We start from the raw sequence: 26,886 nt of genomic DNA on the forward strand, positions 1-26,886 counted from the left end.
AGGAAATCAGGACGTTGAACCGGACATTTGATGTGTGAACTGGATCGATCTGGACTCAAACAGCAACCTTTTCCTAATTGCGTCCCGTCTTCAGCCTCCAGTGTCAGCGTGTTTAACTTTGACCCCCGACCCCGCCAGAGAGTCGTCCAACCTGGAAGACCGTCCTGGATCTTCATCAGCTGGTTGGATCGGTCTTAGTTTGGTTAAGACCTCTTAGATTAGATTATTCGTCTTATAATAGAGTCTGAAACAGGAAGTGGTCGGGAGTCTTCTGTCTTTTGTCGTCTCGTCTGGAAAACAAAACTTTGGACCGGAGTCCGTTTTTATGAAAGCGTCTCCACAAAATTCTGTCTTCATCTCCGTCAGCGTGTGGTTTTATTTCTCTTCAGTGACTCAACAGTGACTCAAACTGCCTGATCAGCAGTCATCGTGTTTCATTTACCTTTTTACATTACGACGTTAAAACAGAGCGCTAAAATGTTCTGTTCAAATTGGAAGTCTCATGAGATCGATGTTGCACCGAGAAGATTTTAATGTTGTGTTTCCTCCTGAAGTGTCTCTGTCGGGTGAATGAGGCCGATGTGGAACAGCCCGAAAACACACACTGACATAAAGAAGATTTATGTGTGTTAATTATTTCCTGTGCAGAAACATGAAAACCCATCTGAGCTCTAAAAGGTCTGAAGACATCCCAGAACATTCAGAAACAGCCAGAACATTCCAGTTAATCGTCCGTAGAAACTGGACGACGTGAAGGTGAAATGACTGACGGTCTTGTTTATCGGGAACAATGAAAATCTTTGACAGTTGAATGTTCTTGTCGTCTGAGGTCGGTTTGTTGTCGTCCGGGCTGGACGCCATCTTGGCGTTCTGTGTTTCATTGCCGAAGCACGAGATGTGAGTTCAGCTCTCAGCTTTCAGTTGCTGTGATTCATTTCTGGTGAACGACACACTCTTCTTCTTCTGTTTTTGCGTCGTCCCTCCCTGATTTTAGCTGAATTGGCTGAATGATCCGTCGCCACGTGTCTCTGCTGAGCCGCCTTTTGTGTCCATGTCTAACTAGACTGAAAGCCCCCGAGGACGAGACCAGATGAATAACTCAATAAACACGAGGAGGTTTCTGACCTCTCCAACGTCTTCGCTGCCTTTGTTTTCTCGCCGTCTGTGCAGATTCCTCCATCATTAACTACTTTTCTGTCTCTGATGGGTCTTTGAAACTCAGCCGTGAAAACTCCTCCTGTCTTATCGGCCTCAAACATAAAAGGAAGGATGTGGTGAGAGAAGATGGCCCCCCCCCGGCTGAGACACTGCCCCTTTGTCCAAATTATATTCTCATCGCTTCGTTCCAGATGGAAATATCTCAACAGTTATGACTGCCGTGAAATTCAGAGGATGAGGCGTTCATGGTCCCCGCAGGATAACTGACACAGACGGGATCATCAGCAGGGAAAACTTCCCATCATCTTCAGCTGTTTTCTGCCTTTTGTGCTAATGAACTCGTGTTTGCATGGCAGACATCTACTCTAAGGGAAACTAAGAATAAAGTTAAAATAATGTTTTTACTTTCTAAAGTGCTGGCTTGTTAACAAAAACTAAACGGGACAAAGATTATTTCATTTTTTCAAAAATACAACCAAACAACCTGAATTAAAATTGAATCTGTACAAAACAGAGCTACAGAGTTTAAAATGATTCAGACTAAGTAGTTGAGGGCCGACGTCATGAATCAGATGATGCCTTTGGTCCATAGAAATGCGTGTTCGTCTGAAATATTGTGGTATTTCTATTTGCCTCTCAGACGGGTGGGGGAGACTTTTACCCCCCGGCTGGTCCCAGAGCTCCACCCGAAGTCTTTCTCATTCAAATCAGCTCTTATTGGCGTGACATTGTTTAGCCACCTCTGGATTAGCCCCGCCCGCCTGCCGCCACACACACGCTAACACTTCTGCAAACACAAAGCCACTTTCCGTGTGTTTGTTTGTGATTTGCCTCTCCACACGACAGATGAAGCCAAGAGTACCCGGAGCGCACACATCAGTCATCAGTGGCGGTATGCTCCTGGATAAACTGCCTCTTCAGGGGTGGTGGGGTGGGGGGGCAAGTAGCACCAGCTGGGAGAGGCCACGGGGTAACAGAGCACTCTGGGCGGCTAACACAAGACCTCCAGCCACACATCCATCACTGCCGTCACATAAAATAAGCAATGCAGAGGGAGGGGGGGGGCTCGCATCCTGCCATTAATCTGGGATGGAATGAAGTGGAAAATAATAAAACATCATCACAGCATTCACATTAAAGATGGAATTTAAGACAACATATAAACCTCTTAATAAAGTCATCTGATTTAATTATGTCAACATCAGCGACCATGAATGCTGCGACGTCATGATCATGTGCTGAGCAGCCGGACCGCCTTTCTGTTCCTCTGCTGCTTCAGAACCAACCGGAGAGGAAACGTCTCAAACACTCAGAGTGATAATTATCTGCTGGGACTCCGACACGCCATCAAAAGACGGTGGAGTTTTCTCTGCGTGGTTTCCACATCTGATTACATCTTTTTTACACAAAATGACTGAACCGCTTCTCAGCCAGTTTTTCCTCATAAAGCTGTCATTTAAAAGTCTGACTCAGCTCAGACTCAGAAAACAAGAACTCACTAAAAAAACACTCTGAATGTTTCCTTCTTCTCCAAAGAAAAGTTCCTCTCGTGTGTTTGGGTCGTTTCTGTCTCTAACTGATCAGCAGTTCTGCTCATTAATGATGAAAAATCAGCTCCAAATATCTGATTGTCTTTATTCTGTCAACACAATAAACTCAGAAACATACAGGACTGATCCAGAGACTCTGATTGGCTGTGACATCACCCACCGGAGCCAATAGGAGCGTCCGATGTGGAGACGTGACTCTGGACATCAAAGATGGAGGAAACACACAGAAGGAAAGCAGCAGAGCTCCAGTCAGTGCGTTCGAAGGACGGAGTGAGACGCTCGTCCCAAACACTGATAAAGTGAGAATAATCGACTGAGCTGGAAATCACAGCTGTAAAACTTCATCAGGCTCGAGGCAACAAAACCAGACAGGAGAGAAGATTTTCATGATATTATGCAGATTGATTCCACTCACATGCTCACACATCTGGCACACACAGACACACAACCCGGCAGCTGGTCCGACTGAGAGCTGAGAGCTTCACATTAAAGCTTCATCATCTTGATCTCCAAAGCGTGAGAGCTGAAACCAGCAGCCGGCAAAACGACGGATCCAGAGCTCCTTTTTGAACCTGCAGCTCAACAGGAAAGGTCAAAACGAAGCGGAGCCTTTCTGACCGTACTTTTTATGGCTCAGCTTCTGCAGACGACAAAACGTCACATCAGAAGGCCCAAATATGACTCCATAAAGTTTAGATTAGAGATTTTCTGCTGGCGAGGAACAAACCCGTCTGTGAACGTCTCACTGATGTGTTCACTGTCAACAGATCAGCACCATGAATAAACCTTTTATGTCGTAATCTGGTCACGGTTACTTTCCACAGAGCAGATTTACTCAGTAATTATCCAGAAACAAGACACACACAAAAAGAGATCTGATTGCTGGAAGATAAAATCTAAATTAACATTTTTCTCACTTTCTGAATTTTATTTTAATCTTTTTTTATTTTGTAAGTATGACTGCGGATGCTCTTTCCAGTAAACGTCCAAAAAGCTTTGACTGCATTTCCAAGTTGCAGCCCCCCCCCTCGGTGTGTTTCTTCATCTCGTCCTCCGAGAACAGGAGGGAAGACTTGAATTAAAAGGAGATTTGATACTCATCATATTATTCAATCAGTCGGTGAAAATGTCAATTGGCATCAGCGTGTGTGTGAATGAAGTCGACCTCCCATCCCATTCTGTCTCTCCCCCGTCACCATGGTAACCCCCTGACTCCAGCAGCAGCAGCAGCAGCAGCACAGTCATATTTCTCTCCCCCATCCCCCACGCTGCCCCTCCCTCCGTCCTCCCATCCCCCACTCTGTCCCTTCACACTTTGCTCTCTCTCCACTGCCACTCCCTGCATCGCCTCGTTTCACCTCTCCATCCCTCTCTCTCTCTCTCGCACACACACACACTCGTAAAAATGGACACACACAGTTTTTGCCATTGTCTCGTTCCCACCTGCCTCGTCGGCTCAGTTTGATGGTCTGAATCGAAACGTCGTCTGTTTTGGGAACGATTTTCTCTTTTGTGCAGCTTCTTGATGCAGAGCGAGACATTAACAGAGAAATGAACACAGTCTGACAGACTGAGACGATTCAAACTCACAAAAATGGAGTTTATTTATCAGCCTTTAGAGATATTTTCATAGTTTGACACCAGACAATATTATAATTATTACTACATGTGAATGTTAATTACTATGGTGTCACCTGCTCAGTTTGTAACACAACATATAAATATACACTTTTCATTTATGTATGGAATGATTTAAACGCAAAAAATTTAAATTATTCATGTTTTCAAATTAAAAATCAAAAAGAGCAAATGTGAAGATCGATCAATCAGAAACAGGTCAGTTATTAAACTAAGAGTTACAACAAGTTCAAGAGTTGGATTATTTCTAACAAAATAAAGAGGAAGCAGGAGGAGTGTATTTGTGTTTTCACAGATTTAAAGACTCAATCCAAGCAGTTTAAAACCCAAATGCTCCATAACACAAAGAAAAGCCGCAAATTCTCACATTTCAGACGCTGAAAGAAGCAAATAACTGGCTTCAGAACTGACTGACTCAAAGATATAAGAAGTTTTGTCAATAAATTTCCTGCCGATGGATGAATTGTTTTTTGTTTTTAAGAGAACTGATTTCAGAGGAACGAGTTTGGGTTCATATTTATAACGGAAGCTGCATTTCATTAAAAAGAGCTCCAGATGGATTCAGTCGGCAGACTGATCTCGTCCAGGTTGTGTGTTATGACTCACTACTTTGTGTTTTGGTCAGAAATGTTGTGCGCCATGTGGGTTTTTGTCAGCTGAGTGACTGATGATATTGTTGGTCTGATATTTGGCTGATAAAGTGTCCTCTGTGTTCGAGGTCACGGCATGAATGGAGTCTTGTCATGGTTCAACTACACGGCTCAGGAAAACAGACAGAAGTCACATACTTGTCAGGATGTGTGTGTGTGTGTGTGTGTGTGTGTGTGTGTGTGTGTGTGTGTGTGTGTGTGTGTGTGTGTGTGTGTGTGTGTGTGTGTTAAAGCCGTTGAAGTTAGATTAGCTGTTCTGAGGAGATTAAAGGCCCAAACACAGAGGGGCTGTTAAAACCCTCCTGGAGTGCCTAATCCAGGCTAATGGACGCACCCCCCCAACCCAACACACACACAGACACACACACACACACACACAGATGGGGAAAATCATGATGGCAGAGTGGAGATGAAGATGAGAAGAAGAACAAGATGAAGACAGGAAGAGGAAATAGAGTGAGAGACATTCCTCCAATTTCTCAACACAAAGACCTCATTCTGCAGAAAAGATGGCAAAAAGAAAGGCCAAAAGAGGAAGGGGGGGGCGTGAGAGAGATGGATGAAGATGGATAGGAAATAAAGAGAAAGACCGAGACAGAGACAGAATCAGACTAATCTAATTTTCTGGGTCCAGATCTCCGACTGAACGGCGGTCCTGCAGCTCAGACCTTTTAGTCTGACTCTAAACTGCATCCTCAACCTTCCTCCTGGGACTTTTATTGACTTTATAGACCTGCCGGGACCAGAGAAATCCACGTTGTCCTTTCAGTCGGGGCACTATCGCACCAATCTGGATGTCGGCAGGAGGTCAGTCAGCCAGTCTGGCTGTAACAAGCTGACCAAAGTCCCAAAGAGCTGATGTGAAATGCAAATGCAGAGCGGAAATGGAGGCCGAGCAGATAACAGGATCCACAGACAGACCCACAAAGAAACTCTGTCCTGCTTTTGCTTTTGTGGCCTTTAACGCGCAGAATTTCATCTAATCTGCAGAAATTCGTGGCCTGAGAGCAAGAGAACGTCTGTGATAAGTGCAGGACAGAACAAGGCTGGAAAGTTTTACTTTATTTTACACAAAGATGCAGAAAAAGGCCCAAAGAGCCTCGTTTGTTATCCACTTTCTGCTGTTTAGTCAAGTTTTTTAGTCACACTGTGATGTTCCCTCCTCCAAAAGGCTCCAGAGGAAGGAGGGAGCCCAGGAAGTCTGAACAGTCCTCTTTACTGCCGACACTGCAGGTTTCAGTTCTGATGTTTATTTCTGTAGCTGAACTGATGTGTGACAGAAACGACTGAGGAGAGAAAGAAAAAGCTGGAATCCAAACAGGACTGAAGAAATGTGGTTTTTCTTTATCACACTGGAAACACTGCGACGTTTGGATCCTGATTATGTTGGATGCATTAACGCAGCCCGCCCACAGATCATCTTCATCCTCTGTGGAAAAGCTGTAAACTGCTGGTGTCCGTCAGTCCGTCAGCGTTCAGGTGCTTAAAGAAAATGCAGCTTTCATATAAAATCCCACCAGATGGTTCAGTTTGGCTTCACAAGCACGAGAGAGAAATTTGGCAAAATAATTTGGCAGTCTAACTCTCCTCCTCCTCCTCTACCTCTCATCTTCGTCCCAGCCCAGACTCTTTGCATCTCCCTCTCTCTTTCAGCCATCCTGCTCTTTTTGGATTCACTCTTCTCTTTATTCTCCCGCTGCAGGCCCTTCGTCCTGGTCTCAGGTTCTGGCCCACTTTGAGGGATTCTGCCGGAGGAATCACGGTGGGAAAATCCCCCCCACAGTGCAAACGAGAGGGAGGCAGACGTTTGAGAGGCTTCAACGATGTTGCCACGAGAGAGGAGAGGAATTCAAGAGTAAACAGACAAACGCAGACCTGGAGGAAAGTATGACCGAGAACAAAGTGAAATGAATCCTTAAACTAAAACTTCTCATGTTTAAGCAAAACTACTTAACGTTTCCTGGTTCTGGCTTCATAAGTGTGACGCTGCTCTTCTTCTCTTGATTGTGGACGATTGGTCAGAAATTTAATGAGTTTGGGACGTGGAAATTTCCTTCCAAGGAACATTTTCACTCTTTTTATGGGGAACCTGCAGGTTGTTCAGTTAATTATTCCAGCTGGCAGGCGAAGACAGCCAAGTCTGAAGTCTTTGCAGATATGACGCCAAGAAAAAGAACAAAATCGTAGCTGACGGAAGTTTTGGCACGAAAAGGCAGAAGGCTCATGAATAATTCATCACTATAATGTTGTACAGTGCAGCATTTCATTCAATATTAATAAAAATGTGCTGCTGCAGATGACAAATCAGATATTAAGAGACTGAATCGAGTCAATCAGACACTCCCTGAAGACCGATGCACCCACACAGTCTGCACACATGGGGGGGGGCAGTCATTTCATGTTTTATGTATTTTTAGGTTGAGACAGTGAAAGCAGACAGAAGAGGACACACTGATGTCCATCTGAGGACAGTTACAGTAACACACCCACATCAGCAACCTGCCTTGGTGTTATGTAAGACATCACACACACACACACACACACACACACGGATTCATGCATGGAAACCCAGACAGAAGCAGCATGGAGATGCTTTTGTTTTCGTCTTACCTCTGCAGGTGTGGCGTTTGTCCGTCCGTCCCGGTCTTTTCCCGTCTCTTCTGTCCTCTCCTGGTGTCTCTCTCGTCTTTCTTTCTGTCTGTCAGTGCACTCTGGTTTGTTTAAATGTCTTTCCTCTCCACTGGGTCGTGCCTTTTCTCCTTTCCTTTTTGCACTGATGCTGCAGTGGTCCATAAAACACACCCTTCTGAGCTCGGCCGGCCCCCCCCCCCCCTCACACACCCTCCCTCCTTCCCTCTTCCTGCGCCGCTCTCTGATTGGTCGCATCATAGAAATGACATCAGCCTCTTTCATTGCAGCCTCTCTCGCTCTCTCTCTCTCTCCTCCTGTATTCCCCTGATACCTCCTGCCCCTCCCTTCTTCTTTACCTCCATACTACCCCCCTCCTCTCTTTTTCTCCCTCTGTCTCTGTTCTGGGCTGCAGCAGAAAATAAAATCTGGATTCATCTGACTAAAACACAAAACAGATGATTTTTTTGTTTAACACACAGTTCGATTGTTTCGTGAGATGATCTGAAATCATGATCTTCAGATTTCGATCCCATTTTCTTCATGAATCAGTGTCCTCCTGTCAGAATTAAAGTCCACTGTTGTAGAGCTGCAGAAGTTTTAGAGTCTGATCTTTAGAGTTACAGGAAATCACTGGAACACATGGTGATAATTAGTCTGAGGAGGTGTAGCTGGGAGAACAAATAGGAAGAAGAAGGGAGAGGAAGCTTCGTCGTCTCTCAGCAACACTCCTGTTTACTCAGTTCTACCAGTTAATCATGAACACCTCCTTTTTGTCACAAGAACTGCACACCAGATGTGAAGCGGCACAAACTGACTGAGACTGGAAACATGAACCAGGAAGTGACAAACAAAGACTCATCAAGAACTCCGGAGCTCGATGGAGTCTTTTCAATTCACTTAAAAAGATCAAGACATCGTCAACAAACCAAACAGTGCAGCTTTAATTAACGTGTCACTTTTTGCTGTAGTCTGATTGTGTTAAAGTTGTTAAACTTTGCTACTCTGGATGAAAACGAACTTGGACAGAATGAAGATGAGACGGAGATCAGATCAGCTGAGTCACTGCGCTCATAAACATCTTCCTTCATCATCTGTCAGTCCGTCCGTCTGCTCAGCTCCTCCTGACTTCTTCGTCACCTTCTGGACTCTGAGACCAACATGAGACCAAATGTGGTATTGTGTTATTGTCCACAACGCCCCCGCTCTTCCACAGAGAGAGCGAGAGAGAGAGTGAAAGGTGGGGAGTGTTAGAGGACAGATGGACAGGAAGGATTTCTTTAGAAGCGATTTAACACCAAATATCTTGTGTGTGTGTGTGTTTATATTTATTGCCTTGCTGTCTTCTCAAGTGGCTCCCAAACTAACAGTACACAGTGAATCTGACCCAGAAGGGTCCACATGGCCCCCTGATGTCGGATCTGATCATGAGTGACTTTCCCAGAATCAACGTCAGTGCAATGATGAGATAACTCAGAAAACAATTCAGAAGCAGCGCCGTAAAAATAAAAATAATAAAAAGTGATTTCATCTCTACGGACTTTTATGGAATCAGATTATTTCTGTAAAATGATGTTCTCTATTTTTAGTTCTGTATAAATGTGGACCTGCAGTCTGAGTGCTGAGTTTTAAACCTTCAGGGGGCGACTCAAGCTGTCAGTGTGTTGAAGTCTATGGGAAAATGTCCCTCCTCGTCCATGATGAATTTAGGCTCTCAGTCTCTAGTTTACAGTTTTCAATACAACATGGTAATTTTTTAAATGATGCTCCATTTCGGGGGAAAGGGGAGGGGTTTGGGGCGGGGCTACTGTGTGATTGACAGACCTGACCACCCAATCAGAAGAGAGTCTAGAGTGGTTAAGATCCAACTACAACTGTGTGTGTGTGTGTGTGCACATCCTCTTCTCAGTAAATACTTAAATAATTAATCACATTCATTCTTATTTAGATGAGTGATGCAAAAGTTTTGTACAACTTGAAATTCTGACCTGTTAATGGCACTGAAGGAAAAAGTCAGCGGCCAACGATCAATCCAGCAGTTGTTAATGCATTTATGGTCAGCGGCGGGAAACACTCTAACACACTAACACAAAAACGCCGTGCAGGGCGGCCTTTAAAACAGAAACCGCTCTGTTTTCACCTCCTGCTCCTCCTCCATTGCTCCGTCTTTCATTTTCATCTTCTCATCTCCTTCTGCTCAGCAAATTGAGTTTCCTCCGAAGCAGACAGCCGTTCCATTATCTCCTCCACCTCCTGTAGCTCGTGTTGGCCCCCCACCCATGTCCTCCTTCACTTAAGTCCAAATTCATTTAACTTGTGTGTGTCTGTGTGTGATTTTTGTGTGTGTGTGTGTGTGCGGCTGAGGATGCTGTGATCAATACAGCAGCTCTCTCATGTCCTTGTCTCGTGTCTGGGATTGTCTAGGACATGTCATCAAGCATGTACAGACACACAAACACACACACACACACTGTTTACCGTAAGTGTGACTCAGCCTCTGACTCTGATGAGCTGCCATCTTTGTCATCATCAAATGGAGAGAGGTGGAGAAAGTCGTTCTTTGGAGCAATGGGAACCCGTACAAGAATTAACGTTTTATTTAATTACACATCAATAAACCCAGTCAGCCAATTAGATCCATTAAGCTTATGAATTCTGCACACTGGGGCCTTCATCCTCTCTGTATTCATTTCCTGACTGCTAACCTTCTCATGCTTTCCTCTTCTACCTAAACAAATCTTAATTTCCATGTTAATCTTGATCCATGTTGACTTTAATTTGAACTTAATTTTTCAGAAAATGTGCTTTTTCCCTTTTTTGCCATGAGCTGGTGTCTGTGTAGTAAATATAAGAAAACAGCCAACCAGAGAAGGAAGGCGGCAGGCTGGTCTACAGAGTTTTTACAGTTTACAGCCACGCTGAAGCAGGCAGATGGCCGCCCCCCCTGAGTCTGGCTCTGCTCAAGGTGTCGTCCTCTTTAAAGGACATGTTTCCCCTTTGCTCCTGGCGGGAATTCACTATAATTAAAATTATTAGAAAAATAAGCTGTATTAGGAAAGTGCCTGTCGAGGAAAAACAGATAAAAACTGACTGGACTGTTTCCTAAAATGTTCCTTTGATAACTAAATCACATCCATCTCCTCTCACAAAGCAGCAACAGTGGAGCTCTGCCCAACTGGTTACCTTTAATCTGTTCATTCAGTCCAGTCCAATCTGGAAATCATTTTTTTAAATGCATTTTGCAAACTATGATGCTGGCGTCAGCCCACTGGGTTCATAAATGTACGTCCAAAGGAAACAGAAGAATAAAGTGTAGAGATAAATCACACATGAGCAGGAAGCTGCTGATGAGGAAAAAAATCTAACTCTTTCATTCTTAATTCAAACTGTTGGCCCTTTTTTCTTCAATCTCTTTAACAGATTATTTATAATGTAAATTCATCGACAGCAAAATGTCGATATCTGCTCAGTGAGCAGCAGAAAAGATTTTCTAATGAAACCTCAGCGTGCATTCACCTCCAGGAATCACATCAACTCGATTCAACAAACTCATTTTCTGTCATTATTGATAAACAAGTCAGCTACTGTGGCCGTGTGACGGCGGCACAGCGTCCTGATTATCACAGGAACACACACAAAGTCACCAAGAAGTGACAACATGTCTGACCCTCCAACAGGTCCAACAGCTTATTTCACTTTAAATATCCAGGATTTTAATTTCTAATATGTTTTCTTATTTTGTTTTTATTTGAACTGGTCTGGTGAATATTACAGACCAAGCAGCAACAATAATCACATCACATCATCGTCTTATATCTGGCCGTAGAGAGTAAATAAGTTTGTTAACTCAATCACTGGACTTTAATCCAGTTTTGTTTTTTTATTCATGAATTTCCATTTTCTGTCACTTTCTGGGCATGTTCAGTTAAACTTCTGATTTGACATCCATTTATTTATTCCTTCTACTTTCCTCTGCACACATTAATGACAATAATTTTATTTGACAAAAACACTCAATATCTAATAACTTGAATTATCTTTTAGGTAAATATATGAAAACAAGAAAATATTATGAGAGAAGACTTTTTAGATTTTTACACCAAACGTGTCACATTTATTTATGTTCATTCATTTGATACCTTTATGGGCCGGATTATTCAATATTTAACAAAAGAGCTCGAGAGCTGGAGAACCGTCGGCGGTGTTAACTGTGGCGGACTGTTTTTAACAGTCTGAACATTCATGTCCTCAGTGCTGATGGAAAAAAGATATTTGGTGTGAATTCTAAAATAAAACAACGCCTGCTTTTAGTTGCTTTTAGGGAGGGGGGGGCAGAAAAGTTTGTTTTTTTTTTGTCTGTAGGCAACACACACCATGCCATCATAAATCACAAGAGGCTCGCCATATCGTTCAAAAAGAACTGCACAGGGAATGATTTATTGTGCTTATATGTGAATCTAAAATGTGAAGAATGTGAAGTCTGAAAATACATTTGTTCAACTTTGAATAATTTAGCATATGTTCAGACATCCCGTCCCCCGGGATCTGCACCCATCTCATGAAGCCCCTTCTGAGCTTTAACAACCAAAAAAGGCCCAAAGTTACAGGTCGGAGAAAAACCTCCACCTTCCTGTTTGTCAGAGCTAACTGTGCTTTTGAATTTGGGTGAAGTTGGCCGTCATGATTCAATGTAATAATGAAAAATAATAATGAAAAAAGACGTTAAAGGAGGAAGTGAAAATGTGAACTCAGAAGAAGAAGAAGGTCAAACTGTGACTAACATCCTCTTCTTCTCTTGTTATTGTGGCAGAATTACCAAATTCAACTGGATGGCTGCGGATACACACACAAAAAAACGTGCAAAATTAATTAAAACCCGACAGGGAAAGTAATAAATGATTAATAAAATAAAGAAAGAACAAACATACACAGAGGAGCAGTATTTCATCCAGCAGCCCTCCGGAACTGATAATTTCGACTTCTGATTTCGCCGGAGCGCAGCTCGCGACACAAAATCAAACATCCGGTGTACTTTCTAAATAAAATACCGTATTTCGCGCCTTGGATTTTGTCCAAAATGTCGTCTGGATGGACAAATAAACACAATAAACTGGGTTTGTGAGACTACAACCGGGCATACCGCGCGATTATGCGTGAACTCGCGAGATCTCGTGAGTCCTCGTCACGGAGCCGTCCAGAATTCGTGTTTTTGTTTTCTTTGGACGTTACAGGAAGTTCGGTTCGGTTCTCCGACAGGGCCCCGCCTTCCTCCGCTTCTGATTGGGTCGATGAAGGTATGAGCACCTCCGATTGGCTAAATGTACGTCAGCTGATTGAATTAAATTTGACCAATCAGACGCGGAGGACGGCCAAGTTTGACCGAAACCGACCTGAGGAAAAAAAAACAAACCCGGAAATGAATACGACAAAAGAGGCTCACATTTATTTTGGCCCTTTTCTCATTCCGTACAATTAATGGCCTGTCAGGTTACATTTCTGATTCATCAAATCTATTCTGTTTTGGGGAAATGCTTTATTAATTTACTTCATCCATAAAATGTTTTTTAGGACAGGCGTTCATCTGCTGGAGAGGCTTAACACTAAGAATCTGATTTGCACTGAAATATACTTTGTGCAAAAGTTAGTTGTGTTGATTTTATTTGTTTTACCAAGAAAACATATTTTTTTTAAATTAAATTAAGTGTTGCACGAATTGCATTCATGTGAATGGAACTTATTTTACATAACAATTTCCAAAATCAGAGTAATAAAGTCACAGTGGTGATTATAAGTGATTTCAGCAGTTTCACAGAGCCAAACATGGCCCAGTTTTATGAAAATTCGTCTTGAGTCCGTTTGAACGGAGGTTGGACTACATCGTGGGAGCGTGCAGTAAAATCTCTTTCACTTTTCTATAAAAACAGAACCATGTCCTCTCTGGGCAGAAGACACTCATCTGCCATCTGGCTGTAGATATGCTCTGCCAAGGACAAATGGACCGAAGATCCATCTGTCCCTGCCACCACTGGACTCCTCCACAGTGTTAAGTGACATGTCCCTCCTCACTGTGTGCATTTGTTTGTGTGTGTGATTTATCTGTCCACATTGCCGACTGTACCGGGAATTGCCCCTTGAGGCTAATAAAGTTCACATTATCAAAGAGCCACAAGCCTTTACTTTGAAAGGAACAGTGCCATGAGAGCCATTAATTTCATCATGAATCTAAACACTTCAAAAAATCATCCCTCCCCGAGTACATCAGACACAAACACACACAGGACTTTTGTATATTCATTCTGTAAATACATCTGACTGCATCATTAATTTCCTGCAAACATTTTCCAAATGCTCTGCACTTTTGAACTCTGCTGTTAAAAAGTGAGATACACACATCAATACGGCATATAAATACAAAATATATCTTATTGGAGTCATGAAATCATTGTTAGGTTGTAGCTGTTTACAAACAGAGCCTCCACCTTAAATCATTACAATCAAAAAGTGAACCGTTACAGCATCAGTGCTAAACAAGAGTTTGTTTAAATAAAACATTGTACCAACTGCTTTGTGTTTTCTGCAAGTTTCTGCAAGAGAGAAGAGAAGTGAAGTGAAAAACTTTGCTCTCTTCTTTTTTCATTTAATTAACTTTTATTTGCTTTATGATTGTTTAGTGTGTAGGCAGTAAATACTAATACGTGTTCTTGTGATTTCTTCTGTGTTCTGCATTCCATCAACATTTCAGCGATGGCAAAGGATGGCTTCACATCTGGGATTTCAAAATATGTTTTGGACTTTTTGTAAAACTTTCTACAACCCTGTTGTTTATTTGAATATCAATGGAGGTTTCACTTCAGTTTGGTGCGGTCTGTTGTTGGAGGATTGGTTAGTTTCACTTTAGCAGATTCATAAGAACGGTGAAGGTTTCAACTGCAGCTGGAGGTATACAGACGATTCATAAAGAGGAACTAATCCAAAATTATCAGTGGTGACCCAAAGCAAGACAGTGGAAGTAAATTGTTCACTTCAAATTGATTGAATCTTTGATATGGCAGACACAGAGTGGAAGAAGTGAAGAGAATCTGGATGAAATTCAGGATGAACTGCCTCCATTTTCTGCTGTTCTCCTTCCTCTCAGGTGAGGACTGGCCGGCCGACTCTCTGTTTAAAAAGATAAGATTAAAAAACACGTGAAAGCAGAAAAGAGGCAGAAGAAGAAAACAAAGGAACTGGAGAAAGATGAGAAAGAGGGAAGAGGGAAGAAATGAAATATAAAATGGTTTCATCATATTTATCAGTTTCTTAGTTGTCATAAAGCAGAGAATCACCAAACTGCAGTGATACACTTCAGTATCACATTAGTCACTAAAGATGTAAAACCTCCAAATAATCCGCCTGAGTCATAAAAACGTTATTTTATAGTATGAAACCACAACACACAGTCAGTCAGGCAGTACAAGTTTGTCTTGAGCACAGTGGAAACTCCAAATCATGGAGGTCAGTGTAGTTGTTGGGGGATGTCACCACTGATTGCGCTGAAATCTGCCTGTTCCTGTAACAGGTTAGTTTCATTCACATTTATTTTTAAACTTTCTACAGAAAAAAAACGTTAAACCCAAAGCCAACACACAGCAAACTAAAGAAACAGCATCAGATCCAAATTCAGCTGGATTGGTTGTTGAAAATGGCTCCAGAGAGTTTCCGCCCTCCATGACATCAGACAGCATTCGGATAGTTGCTGCTGCTGGTTTCAACCTCTCAGTGCATCGTTTATTCCTGTAAGAGGGGCTGAAGTGACAGGAAGTTCTCTGAGCAGCTTATCAACACATCAGGAGGAAATTCAAGATGAGCGTCTACCAGCTTCTGCTCTTTTGTTTCTTCTCAGGTGAGGAGTGATTACCTGAATGTCACATCATGTGCCAGTTTAGCTGTGCTCAGATTGTTAACTGATTTATTATTTTACTAGATGCTGCTTAAAAAATTACAGATCAGGAACAAAAACACTTTTACTCCACTGAATCTCCCATAATCCCCTTTCATCACTACAAACAAAGAAGAAAAAAGGCTATTGTGATGAATCGTGGTTGTAAATCGACTGCCTGTCATTTGTGTTTCTTTTAGTCCAGCATGCTGTCAGAGAAACACAACTGTTAGGAAACAGTGACATTCAGAGAGGTCCGCCTGTCAGACAGGCTCAGCCGCTCTGCAGGAGATCTACCAGAGATGAGAAACACAAACATTTATGAGTTTCACTGTAAGAAGAAGACTTAAGATGAATTATAGCTACACCTCAGATTTACTCTGACATTTTAATTTCAGCTTCAACAACTTTAGTTGGTTTTGAGCGACAGATTGTCCCAAATACATTTGGGATAAAAAACACAACGCACACAAATACATGTGAAGAGCTGAATGAGTGTGGCGTGGACTGAATAAATAAATATAAGATTAGATAATATCCAACAAGGATTCAAACGTAGATCATCTGAAGGAAGACTCTATAAGGAGTTTCAGTGTCTGCCTGCAGACGGGATGAATCCTTTGGCTGATAAAACAAATCAGCGTCCACAGAGAGCAGCAGAAAGAATTCAGCTTGAAGAGCGTGAGCTGAAGAGACTGAACTGCTTCCTGGAAGGTTTGCCGTTACAGATGGAATGTATATCTTTGTCTTGCTCAGATGATTTCAGGGCAGGTTTTAACAACGCTGTTCAGCTTGTTCCTGCTTCTTAATATAAGATAATTCAGCACACAGAGAAAAGGATCTCAGGAAAACTACCCTGAATAACAGAAAAAGAGTTTAACTCATTCATTTCAAAAGCCACATTTATCTCTAAAATCGATGTCCATCTCCTGAAAATGAAGCTTTGGTTTAATTTATCTTATCGAGCTTTTTCCTTCCCAGCTGATCTGAGTTCTGTTTTTGGTTTTTCTCTGCTGATTTAGTTGTGAACTACAACGATTCATTACAGCTTGGAGACTCCTGCACCATGTTATGTAATAACTTCACAAAGATCATGGGAACTTTATCGGAACTGTGTGTGTGTGTGTGTGTGTGTGCTGAGGCCACTTCACTGCATCTTCCCACACTCAGTCTTACTGAGCCAAAAACGAAAGTAGTCTTGTGGTTTTTGTTTTTTGTCTGGAACTTGGTACATTTTCATTGGCAGTTTTTTTTTTTTTAAACTGCGTTCACTTTCAGTTAATCCATCCATCCATCATCCATCTTCTTCCTCTTTTCTGTTTCTGGGTCAAGGGGGGTTGTGGAGCCCCCCAGCCCCACACAGAAAGGTCCCAGGCCGGGGCCTGTGCTGCCCACTTTAAAGTTTTCATATTGAAGTACATTAAATATCAGAAACTTTAAGACTTAAGCAGCACGGCGGTGTAGTGGTTACCGTTGTTGCCCCACAATTAGGAAGTCCTGGTTGGGTTCTCGGCCTGGGGCCTCCAAAGACATCCTGTTCGGGTTCATCCGTAGGTCTGAGCGGTTGTTGGTCTGTCCAGGCTGACCCCGCCCCTCGCCCAGAGTGAGCTGGGATTGGCTGCAGAACCCTCCGTGAAGATGGATGGATGGATGGATACTTTCAGACTTGAAGTTGTACACTGACTGTACACTAACTCAAATGTGGGTTTTGGGTTTTTTTGTTATTCTACATGTTGAGGAGAAGCTGTTTTCCTCTGGCTGTCACTGCTTTTCTTCTTAACAGGTCTGCGTGGTGGAAACTCTCGATTCGTCGATAAAAGGGCCTCTGTCTTTACGGGTCCTGAAGGAGGGAATGCGTTTTTAATTTTCCAACCTGACCAGGCTGGAACTACGATGTTCCTGTGTAAGAACCAATGTAAGGGAGACGATATTCTAATTAAAACAGATGGGATCATTGGTGAAAGGGGTGATTACACCATCATGCGTACATCTGGATCTCTTGGACGATCAATTATATATGTGAGCCTAACTAATATGACTCAGTCCGACTCAGGATGGTACAGATGTGGTTTTGGCAGCTCAGCAGATCCAGATTCATACGCTGACTTTGAGATCAGAATTTCAAAAGGTGAGTTGATTTTTTTAGTCTTTTCACTATATTCAGCATCTTTTGGAACATAAAAACAAATTCATTCAAACTGAATCAAGCCATTTCTGATGTTTAATGTGTAATTTGGAACATGATCAAGTCAGAGACTGAAAACCAGCTGACAGGAAGTGAAGATGATTGTTCTTTATTTTTCCACAGATCGGCCTAAAGACGCTGGTTTTGCCCTGACGAATACTGAAGGAGAAACTGTCCTATATCCCTGCATCACTTCTAAGACTGGAGGCAGAATTTTCTTCTGTCGGGGGGAATGCACACAAGAAGATGATATACTCATTGAAACCAGTGAAAACTTCGCTCAGAACGGCAGATATGCCATCTTGCTTTTCAAATCTGGGCAGTATGTCAAGATTGAAAAGCTGAAAAAGTCGGACTCAGGACAGTATACATGTGGTTACCGAAGTGATTCCTCGGAAGATACAAAACTAACATTCTCCATCCTGGTTGTTGAGAGTGAGTGTTAAATGTAATCATTTTTTATGTAAACTTTGTAGAAAATCTGGATCTGACCTGCTCTGTACACCATTCTGATTAGGTAGTGCAGTCTGTCGATCACACAGTAGCCCCGCTAACCCCTCCCCTCCTTTCTGGTCTATTTCCCTAAATGCATCATTTATGAAATGAACTAGAGATTGAGACGACAAACTCATCAGGAAAATGTTTACTGAGGAGGAGAGATATTTTCCCATAGACTTCAACACAATCTGACTTCAATTGTAGGAGTCACATTGGAAATACTCTTCATTATTGCCTTCCTTTTTCTGATCCAGAGATTCTGTCCAGTTCTATCTATCTGTGGCTTGAATGCATTTTTAACAACGATGTTTGTAAAACTGATCCAGGAATCATCCTTGTCCTGTTTATGACATGACGGACCTTAAAACGCCTTTTAAAGAGGAACTGTCATGCTTGATTGGAGTATGTTGTAAAGCTTTTTGTGTATGTTGCACCACTCGTCATGCTCCAGTCCAATTTGTGGAAGTTTGTGGATCTAGTCTATCATTCTTTGTTTGGTCTGGGACTCTCAGTTGAACCGATAAAGCAGAACTGAAACATAACAACCACAACAGGCAGAACATCTAGTTACCAGGTAGAAAGTCATGAACCCAAAAATGCCTCGACTTGTTTATTAAACCTCGTCTCTCTCTCATTCCCAGAGCCCACCTCCAGTATAGGTCCTGGCTTGGTTGTGATGATCCTGGTGTTGTTTTTTGTTGGAGGGGGTCTTTACCTTTGGAAGAAATGGAGGTACCAAAATGCCTGAAGAAGGTGACTTTCTTTTCATAACTTTGTGTCTGTTGGTTTTTGTGTTTTAACTGTGTTGGATTTGTTGATTTGGCTATTTCCCAAATGTAACGTGCCTTAAGAGCTATCGCTGATTTTTTAATTTGATTCATGTGTAAAAAAGTCTAATCAAGAGATTCAACTTGATTCAACTGAGTTCAGCAGCTAAGTTTCCTTTGAATTGTGTCAGAAGTTTGTACATTGGACCTGTAATTGTGAATTGAACTTTCTATTGTTGAACAATTAGCTTTGATTGTTAACCATGAATAAATCTTTGTATGAACCTTTTGTTGTCCTGTATTACTGTAGATGCAACTGATAATTCCTGCTGTCTTAAGTCCAGTCTGTCACCTCGTATTTGAGGAAGGATCATCCAAATCGTGCAGCCTGTTTTCCTCAACAAAACTTCCTTCATTTTATCTTAAAATCTGTTTCTGTAACGCAAAACAGCTGATTAATGGCCTCATAGGTCAAAGGTCCTACACACACACACACACACACACACATTTCTCAAATGCTATATGGAAACATAACTTTGAAGTTTTTTGGGCAAAATGAAAAGTTTAAAAGCAACATTAAGAAGTTTTATCTTTAAGGACTCTTAGCATCAAATAATAAAGGGTGAAAAAACAAATGTTTAAAGGGAAAAACAAAACTGAAAGAACTGTAACATCAACAGATTTTTTTCTGAGAATGTGGGGACGGACATTCCCTCAGCAGCAGCTCAGACCGTTGGTCTTGAATCACACCCCTCATTATCCAGCAGTTCAGACACCGACCTCAGGACGACAGTGGAGCTTCATGTCGAAACTTCCTCAAGATCAATCATTTTCCCAACATGATGATGCCCACTTTACTTCAACGTGTGACCTATTTTGTCCACAGTTCTGAGAAACATTGTGCGGCGCTGTGATGAAAGAAAACCGAACTTGCCAAACAAGTAGAGCGAGCTAAAAAAAAAATCCAGCCATGCAGCAAAAAAAAGTTAACTGACAACAGGTAGACAGGAAATCAAAGTACCCACATCTGACAAAAAGAGGCCACTTCTGCTGTTGGACTCAGATGCCATTGTATTATTGGTACTTTTTTTTGTCTGATCAAATATAAAGATTTAACACCTCTACCACAGATGGTGATAGTTCACTAAGGCATTGCACAAGACAATGGGGCCTCCTTGTGGCCCAGATGAACCAGTGCAGAGAAGACTGAGGGAGGAGCTGCAGGGAAAATGGTTTTATTAGGCGTCAGGTTCGGACCAGCAGCCAGAAACCCTGACTGGTACATTCACAAAGAAATCATTTAAATTTAAAATAATAATAGTAGTTCACAATATATAATAATAAACTAATACACAAGAACAAAGAAATGAGTAACTGCAGCAGCATGATCGTTCTGGAAGTGAACACAAAGTGCACTAACAACAGAATGTCAGAAAACTATTTAAATAAAAGGGCCATACACTCTAAAGGTTAAAGGTCCATATGGCCTGAAGGTAGCAATCAATTTGGTCTTTCCACCATCCAACCTTGCAGGATTTGGTTTCTCTGAATATTTCCCTGAAAAACTGAGTATTTGTGTGTCAGTGATCACTTAGAAAACAGACAGCCAATCAGAAGTGAGACTCAGATCGTCTCCTCTGATTGGTTCAGAAAGAAACCTGAGTGAGAAGCTCTTAAATTATACTGAGATAACTTTTTGTTCTGAAAATTATAAATATATGTTCTTACTGATATCAACCCTTCAAATATAGAAAAATAAAATTTGGGACCTTCAATATACATTAATCTACTTCAAATTTAACTTCAAACATTGTTAGTAAATAAATACCACTGCAAAGAAATCCAGTTAATTATAAAGTCTCATTTCAATATTGCTATTCAGCTGACTACTGCAGTAAAATTGCATAGGACAGTTAGTGCAGAGAGGTCCAGTAACGGAGGTACTCCTGTTCTAGGTGCTCAGTGTGTGCGCCCGCGTGCTCTGAATAGCATTCATGATGGACTGGACCACTTCAGAGGTGGAGCCTTGACCCCCCAAGTCAGCAGTGTGCAGCTGGAGAAAAGAGTAACACGAGGTCTTTGAAATGAAACTCACACCACATCATGTTGTATCATATCATTGTTTTTGTGTGCCTGTTGTTCATTCCGTCAAAGGTGAACGCAGCTGATTATTAGAGATGTTTTGGCTGATCAGTGGACGTACCCGAGTCTCTGTGACGATGGTGAGGATGGCTCTGCGGATCATGCCGGCGTAGGCGTGGAGCTTCAGGTGGTCCAGCAGCAGGCAGGAAGCCAGCAGCATGGCGGTGGGGTTGGCTGTGTTGCGGTTAGCGATGCTCTTTCCTGTGTTCCTCGTTCCCTGTGAAATAATGAATTATATCATTGTTTCGGTTTCCAGCTGTTCAGAAACATTTAGCACCTCATCAAGTGAAGTTTTCTGCTCTCCATTATGATCTCTCTGAGTCTGCCACCTCCTAAATCTGCATCTTCTCCTCCTCCATCACTTTTCACATTCTTGTTGACATCTAATCCATAAATCTGGATGCAGATCTTCTCACCGTCTCAAACACGGCGTAGTCATCTCCGTAGTTTGCTCCAGGGACCAGCCCCGGTCCTCCAACCAGGCCAGCACACACGTTGCTCACAACGTTACCGTACAGGTTGGGCATGACCATGACGTCAAACTGCTGGGGCCTGGAAACTAGCTGGTAGCCACAAAGAGAAACCAAAACGTGTTAACAGCTGGCTAACAGTTTGTTCCTTGAGCTATGAAGGACGGGGCCTGTGTGAGAGCCAGCTGAGGTTGTTCCGGACTGAGGGGCCAACAGGGCTGGGTCAAGCTGAAGTCTTCAGGGAGAAATTTAGAATAACCAGTTGTACATGCAATCAATGTTTCATGCAACTGTGCAATGTTTTTGTATTTTAAACACTATCCAAAAATGAGGAATGTGTCAGCGTGCAGACAGGCTGCAGCTACCTGCATGGTAGTGTTGTCCACAATCATGCTGTCAAAGCTGATTTCAGGGTAACCGCTGGCAACCTCCTTACAGCACTGCAGGAAGAGGCCGTCAGCCAACTTCCTGCTCCAAGAAAAACACACACACGCGCTAAAATGGATCATGCATTTTACAGCCAGAAGGAGAAATTAAACTGAGAGAAATGCAGGTCAGGGTCGCAGCCTTTGAGGGACTGACATGATGTTAGCTTTGTGTACAGCAGTGACTCGTCTGCGTCCTTTCTCCCGAGCCATTCTAAACGCATAGTCTGCGATACGCAAAGATTTGGTCCTGGTGATGATCTTCAGACATTCGACCACCCCCGGGACATTCTGCAGAGACAGACAGAGCAGTGTGAAGACCCACAAAGGCTGGACCGGTGGCGATTTGGATTCAGGATCCACATAAACACACTTCGTGCTCCAGGCTGCTGTACTCTCCCTCCGTGTTCTCCCTGATGATCATGATGTCAACATTTTTGTGGCGTGTCCTGACTCCTGGCAGAGACTGGCAGTGCATCACATTGGCAAAGAGATCCAGAGTGGTGCTGCAGGCACAAGAGGAGGTGTAAGTCACTGAAACACTGAGGTCTTTTTGATGCTTCTTTCACCCCTAAACCGGTGAATCTGTGGAAACTAATCATTGTGCATCCACCACCAGTCTTAGTTTTTCAGCCAGAACTAAGAACTGCATATTTTCCTTTAGTCCAGACCAAACAATCTAAAATTGGATGAAGAAGGTGACCATGGTGCACTTACCGGAGCAGATTGTTCCGAGACTTGTAGGATGGTGGCAGGTTGTGGTTGGTCTCAATGTTGCCTGTAACAACAGCCCTAATTAGCTTGAATAACGATGGCTAACATATGAAGTGCACACCAAAGAGCCACAACATGACTTTCTTCTTGAAGGTGACAAATTCAGAGTTACACTCTTTCATAAGATGTGAGAGATTTAAAATTATTTGTTCTTGACTGGGTGTAAAAACTGTAAATACTTTGTTATAAGTTGTTATTATTTTATTTCCATTTAGCCACAGCAAAACAAAACCGGGATTATAGCTCAAGATGTGTGTTTAAATTGAGCATATTTGAAATTGTTCTGTAAAAAAAAAACAAAACAAAAAAAACATTCACTTGTATTTCATGATACTTGAGACTACTCAACAAAGCAATTTTTAGCAAAACTGAAATGGAAACACATTTGTGCGTTCAGGATGGGCCGCCTGCCGTGTCATGGCCCAGGGAGTCAATCATTACTGAGCAGCTGATGTTGGAAATCAGTCATCACATTTAAAGGGAATGTAAACCAGCTTTACATCACTCAGCGCTGCTGACACAGACCTTAGTTTGCTCCGTTAGCACACTGACAGTTCAATTAATAGGAACGGTTTAAGTTTTGCAGGTAATTTGTCTGAAATTTCGAGCCTGCATGGACAGCTGAACCAACTCCTAGAAATAATTAACTCCTCTAACAGGTTGACTGGTTTATCAACACCAACACATGTACATTGTGGGATGTTGTGATTAGAAAGACCCACACATTCACCTTTCAGTGCAACTCCATTACGCCTGATGGCCATTATAGCATTATTGATGTCACCCTCTGAGGCAATAGATGGGTCCACGTTGACAACTTCAAAGTCCACCGGCACGCAGCAGAACCTGGTAACACAAGCAGATGGAGTGCACAACATGGTGCAGCAGTAGGTGTGTGTGTGTGTACAGAATGTGTGAAATCTTACCGAAACAGTTCGTGCACATGGTTGGCCAGTTCTGGTCCGATTCCATCTCCAGGAATCAGAGTTACTGTGTGTCTGCCTCCGTACTGTGCAGGAGGAGGCTGTAATAAACACACACACAGGGGTCTTCATCTGAACAGCTGAAATGCCTCAGTACTACTGGACGATACAAACTTCTGATCTCCATGCTAGTACTATATATATATATATATATATATATATATATATATATATATATATATATATATATACATATACATATACACACACACACACACACACACACAACATGTAAAAAATATATTAATGCGACATTGCTGTGTGCGTGTTAGTGGCCATACTCACTATGGTCTGTTGTGGGTGGATGAAGGGAGAACGGATTCGTGAGTGTAGGAGAGAGAACAGGAAAGTTAGTAGGAGCAAGGTCGGGGGAAGACATTGATTTGACATGTCATCCATCCAGACATTTTGACATGTTTGTGTGTCTGTTTTCATGGAATTGTTGGATTAACGGGAAAGTCACAGGGGAGAGACAGTGATCTGTTGTTCGGACTCCTGACGTGACAACATCAGTGTTTAGCATTTACATCACAGCCACTCTTTTTCTGCAGCTTACAGTGTAAGTAGACACGTGTCTCCGGTTACATGTCGCAGCAGCGCAAACCTGCGAAAACAGACAAAGTGCAGTTATCCGTGGAAAATATCACTTAATGAGGAACTTTTCAGAGTTTTTGAATTTTGACATTTCAGAGTGAAAAAATGACCCAAGAGGCTCGAGTTTGAGCTCCCCAGGGCAAATAATGGATTTTGCTAAAATCAGATAGAGCAACATTTGCTTTTGGTAATGTTACATCTTTAGATTACGGTGTTAATGAGCACCGGCCCTTCTACAAATGTGGTGTCACAGTGGTGACAGCAGCATTCAGTGTTAATTCTCAAGCGGCCTATTTTGTGTATGGATTGTGTCTTGCTTGTGTCTGTCTGTACTTTTTTTGCTGTGGCGCATTGGACACCAACAAATTAATCAGCTGAAATTGCTAACAAAACTTTTTAAAATTACCATTAATAATGAGTTACATAATACTTTCTGTTAGCTGGTTCTGACCTTTCCTTCATGCCAGGTGTATGTCATGATTTTTAAGCCTTTCAGTGAACTCCTCATGCACTAACAGTTTGTTCCATTTGAGCCGGGAAATCCACATTTTCAGGTGAGAATGTCCTCACCTGGCCCCCCCATCTAAAATCCAAGATGGCTGCTGTGTACCCCCAAAGAAGTGAGCACGTGTTCATCTGTCCTATTTGTGCCGCGTTAAATCAGCATAACGCGTCATTACCACCACCACACCAAGAAATTGGGAAAAAGAGCTAAAACAAACTGAAGTTTCACAACAACAACAGACTATTAAGAAAAGGGGCTAAAAGAAACCGTTAGATTTCAGCTTGTACTAACTTTCTTCCATTTAAAAGCTTGAATCCCTTTTTAAAAAGTTAATCCCCCAGAGATGAACGGGCCGGGGCCCTCACATTTTCTCGCTACGCCGCTGCGGCCATCTGCTGACCGGGTTGGACTTCAGGTGCCTGAATAATGAATGAGTCCGAGCGGACCGGCTGGAGGACCGGCTGGAGGACAGGCCTCACATTTATCCGACAAATCAAGCTGCCTGGGCGGGGAAAAGTGTGAGCAGCCTGCCGGCAGGCGGACGGACGCGAACAGGCTAACCGGTAACCGACCGGCCGACAGTTAATCTGCTTAGCCGCGCTGGGTTTCCTCCCCTCCGGTTCAGAAAAAAAGAACCGGAAAACAGACATAAGGTGAGGAGAACCGGGAGGGGCGGGCTCCTACCCCGGGCCACCGGCTGCTGATGACGGACTTCAGGACTCCGGACACGGAGCTCAGGGACCGGGCGGTCATCTTCACTCTGCCGGGGATGGAGGGACCTCACGGGGGCGAGCTGCGCGCTCACTGTCCGTCTCTTTAGCTCTCTCACGCACACGCACACGCACTTTGACTTATATATCAATAAAAGCTTCGAATATTTCATTAAACATGATGAAATAGAGTTTCATCGCCCTTTATATATATATAAAAACTCCAAAGTAACACAATGTTTTGCATCACTTAGTGATTGTTTCGCTTTATTGAGATAATTTTATTTTACGTGTCTTTGTGGTTATTTTGCATCAGTTTGTCTTTATTCTTCCATATTTTAAGTTATTCTGGGGTCAATCACTTTGTAGTAATTTCACTAATAACTAATGAGCATCTACGCAGTCTGAACTGCTATTTTTGAAGTGAAAAGTAACTGTGTAAATGTGAATAAATGTATGGTTATACGGTTTTTGTGGTTATTTTTGCTCAACTTTATCATTATTTAACATCCCCCTGTGGTTATTTTGCAACACTTGGGAATAATTTTTACATCGGTTAGTGGTTATCTGACCCAACTTTGTGGTAATCTTGAGTAATTTTAAGTTGTTTCATGTCTGGTTGTTTGAGTAGCTTTCTAAGAAGTAATGGGTGCAGCAGCATAAAATGTCATTTATGCAGCCTCTGACTGCAGGTCTGCAGGTCTGCAGGGCAGCAGGTCAGATTGCGGAGGTGGGGGCCAGTGCTGCCCCTCAGAATGTAACTCAGACAGGCACGGTGCAGATGCATTACTCGGAGCTGGCTTCGCGTCTCCATGCCAACCTGAGCAGGGAGCCTGAGGCCTGTTGGCCTACTTCAGTCTCCTTCTTTATTTCCCTTCATGAGCCGAGCCGAGCACAGCCACAGGGAGGCGACAGGCACTCAACGTGGACGGGAGAGCGCCATTCTACCTGTTACACCGTGCCTCACCGCTCATGCACTAAATATCGACTAATTCGTGCTGTATTTGTTCTTCCACTAGTTTTCTACTAACATCCGTTTCCTGCATCGCCGTTTAAGCATTTGTTGAGAGCTACCGAGAAAGAGAGAATTTACAGAATCAATAATGACCTGGCATAAGCGCGGTTGTTTGGGTGTTCAATTTTATGTTGTATATTCAAATAGTTAGCAAACGAATATTTGCGTTTCCAGTTGAATCACTTGCGGACCTCTTGGAGAAATTCTACACTCCAGCTTTTTTATCCCTAACCAAACCGTTTATTTTGGTTGCCGGTAGTTGTAGTCATTCCACCG

The 26,886-nt window shown here is 42.6% G+C and overlaps 3 protein-coding genes across 4 annotated transcripts in view; 1 reads left to right on the top strand and 2 right to left on the bottom strand.

The window, feature by feature from the left end:
- LOC115046480 (neural cell adhesion molecule L1.1-like) overlaps positions 1-7,747 on the bottom strand; it is a 27,995-nt gene extending 20,248 nt beyond the window's left edge. For both annotated transcript variants that reach the window (XM_029506889.1, XM_029506888.1), the window contains exon 1: positions 7,607-7,747. The gene's annotated coding sequence lies outside the window, so the exon portion shown is untranslated. The remainder of the gene's footprint in view (positions 1-7,606) is intronic.
- Positions 7,748-15,277: 7,530 nt separating this feature from the next.
- LOC115046288 (polymeric immunoglobulin receptor-like) lies at positions 15,278-19,277 on the top strand. Its single transcript, XM_029506566.1, has 4 exons — positions 15,278-15,506; positions 17,326-17,670; positions 17,851-18,162; positions 18,867-19,277. Exons 1-4 carry the CDS (start codon positions 15,467-15,469, stop codon positions 18,971-18,973), a joined length of 804 nt encoding a protein of 267 aa, XP_029362426.1. The 5' UTR covers positions 15,278-15,466; the 3' UTR covers positions 18,974-19,277.
- Positions 19,278-20,943: 1,666 nt separating this feature from the next.
- LOC115046817 (isocitrate dehydrogenase [NAD] subunit gamma, mitochondrial-like) lies at positions 20,944-25,638 on the bottom strand. Its single transcript, XM_029507441.1, has 12 exons — positions 25,570-25,638; positions 24,343-24,390; positions 24,072-24,077; positions 23,730-23,827; positions 23,534-23,649; positions 22,747-22,807; positions 22,403-22,535; positions 22,187-22,320; positions 21,970-22,072; positions 21,551-21,697; positions 21,196-21,351; positions 20,944-21,045 (listed from the first exon to the last, which is right to left on the bottom strand). The coding sequence occupies exons 1-12, from the start codon at positions 25,636-25,638 to the stop codon at positions 20,944-20,946; spliced, it is 1,173 nt and encodes a 390-aa protein (XP_029363301.1).
- Between the last annotated feature and the right edge of the window lie 1,248 nt (positions 25,639-26,886).

This window comes from Echeneis naucrates, chromosome 7 (assembly GCF_900963305.1).
Source record: "Echeneis naucrates chromosome 7, fEcheNa1.1, whole genome shotgun sequence".
NCBI lineage: Eukaryota > Metazoa > Chordata > Actinopteri > Carangiformes > Echeneidae > Echeneis > Echeneis naucrates.

What these genes read in the sequence shown, in the direction of transcription:
- LOC115046817 (XM_029507441.1), bottom strand. Translation starts at nt 25,638, where the DNA reads ATGACCGCCCGGTCCCTGAGCTCCGTGTCCGGAGTCCTGAAGTCCGTC. An exon ending in GTACACAAAGCTAACATCAT is followed by an intron (nt 22,073 to 22,186) that starts GTCAGTCCCTCA and finishes TTCTTGGAGCAG; the next exon opens with GAAGTTGGCTGACGGCCTCT. An exon ending in TGGACAACACTACCATGCAG is followed by an intron (nt 21,698 to 21,969) that starts GTAGCTGCAGCC and finishes TGTGGCTACCAG; the next exon opens with CTAGTTTCCAGGCCCCAGCA.
- LOC115046288 (XM_029506566.1), top strand. Translation starts at nt 15,467, where the DNA reads ATGAGCGTCTACCAGCTTCTGCTCTTTTGTTTCTTCTCAG. An exon ending in GCTCTTTTGTTTCTTCTCAG is followed by an intron (nt 15,507 to 17,325) that starts GTGAGGAGTGAT and finishes TCTTCTTAACAG; the next exon opens with GTCTGCGTGGTGGAAACTCT. An exon ending in CTCCATCCTGGTTGTTGAGA is followed by an intron (nt 18,163 to 18,866) that starts GTGAGTGTTAAA and finishes TCTCATTCCCAG; the next exon opens with AGCCCACCTCCAGTATAGGT.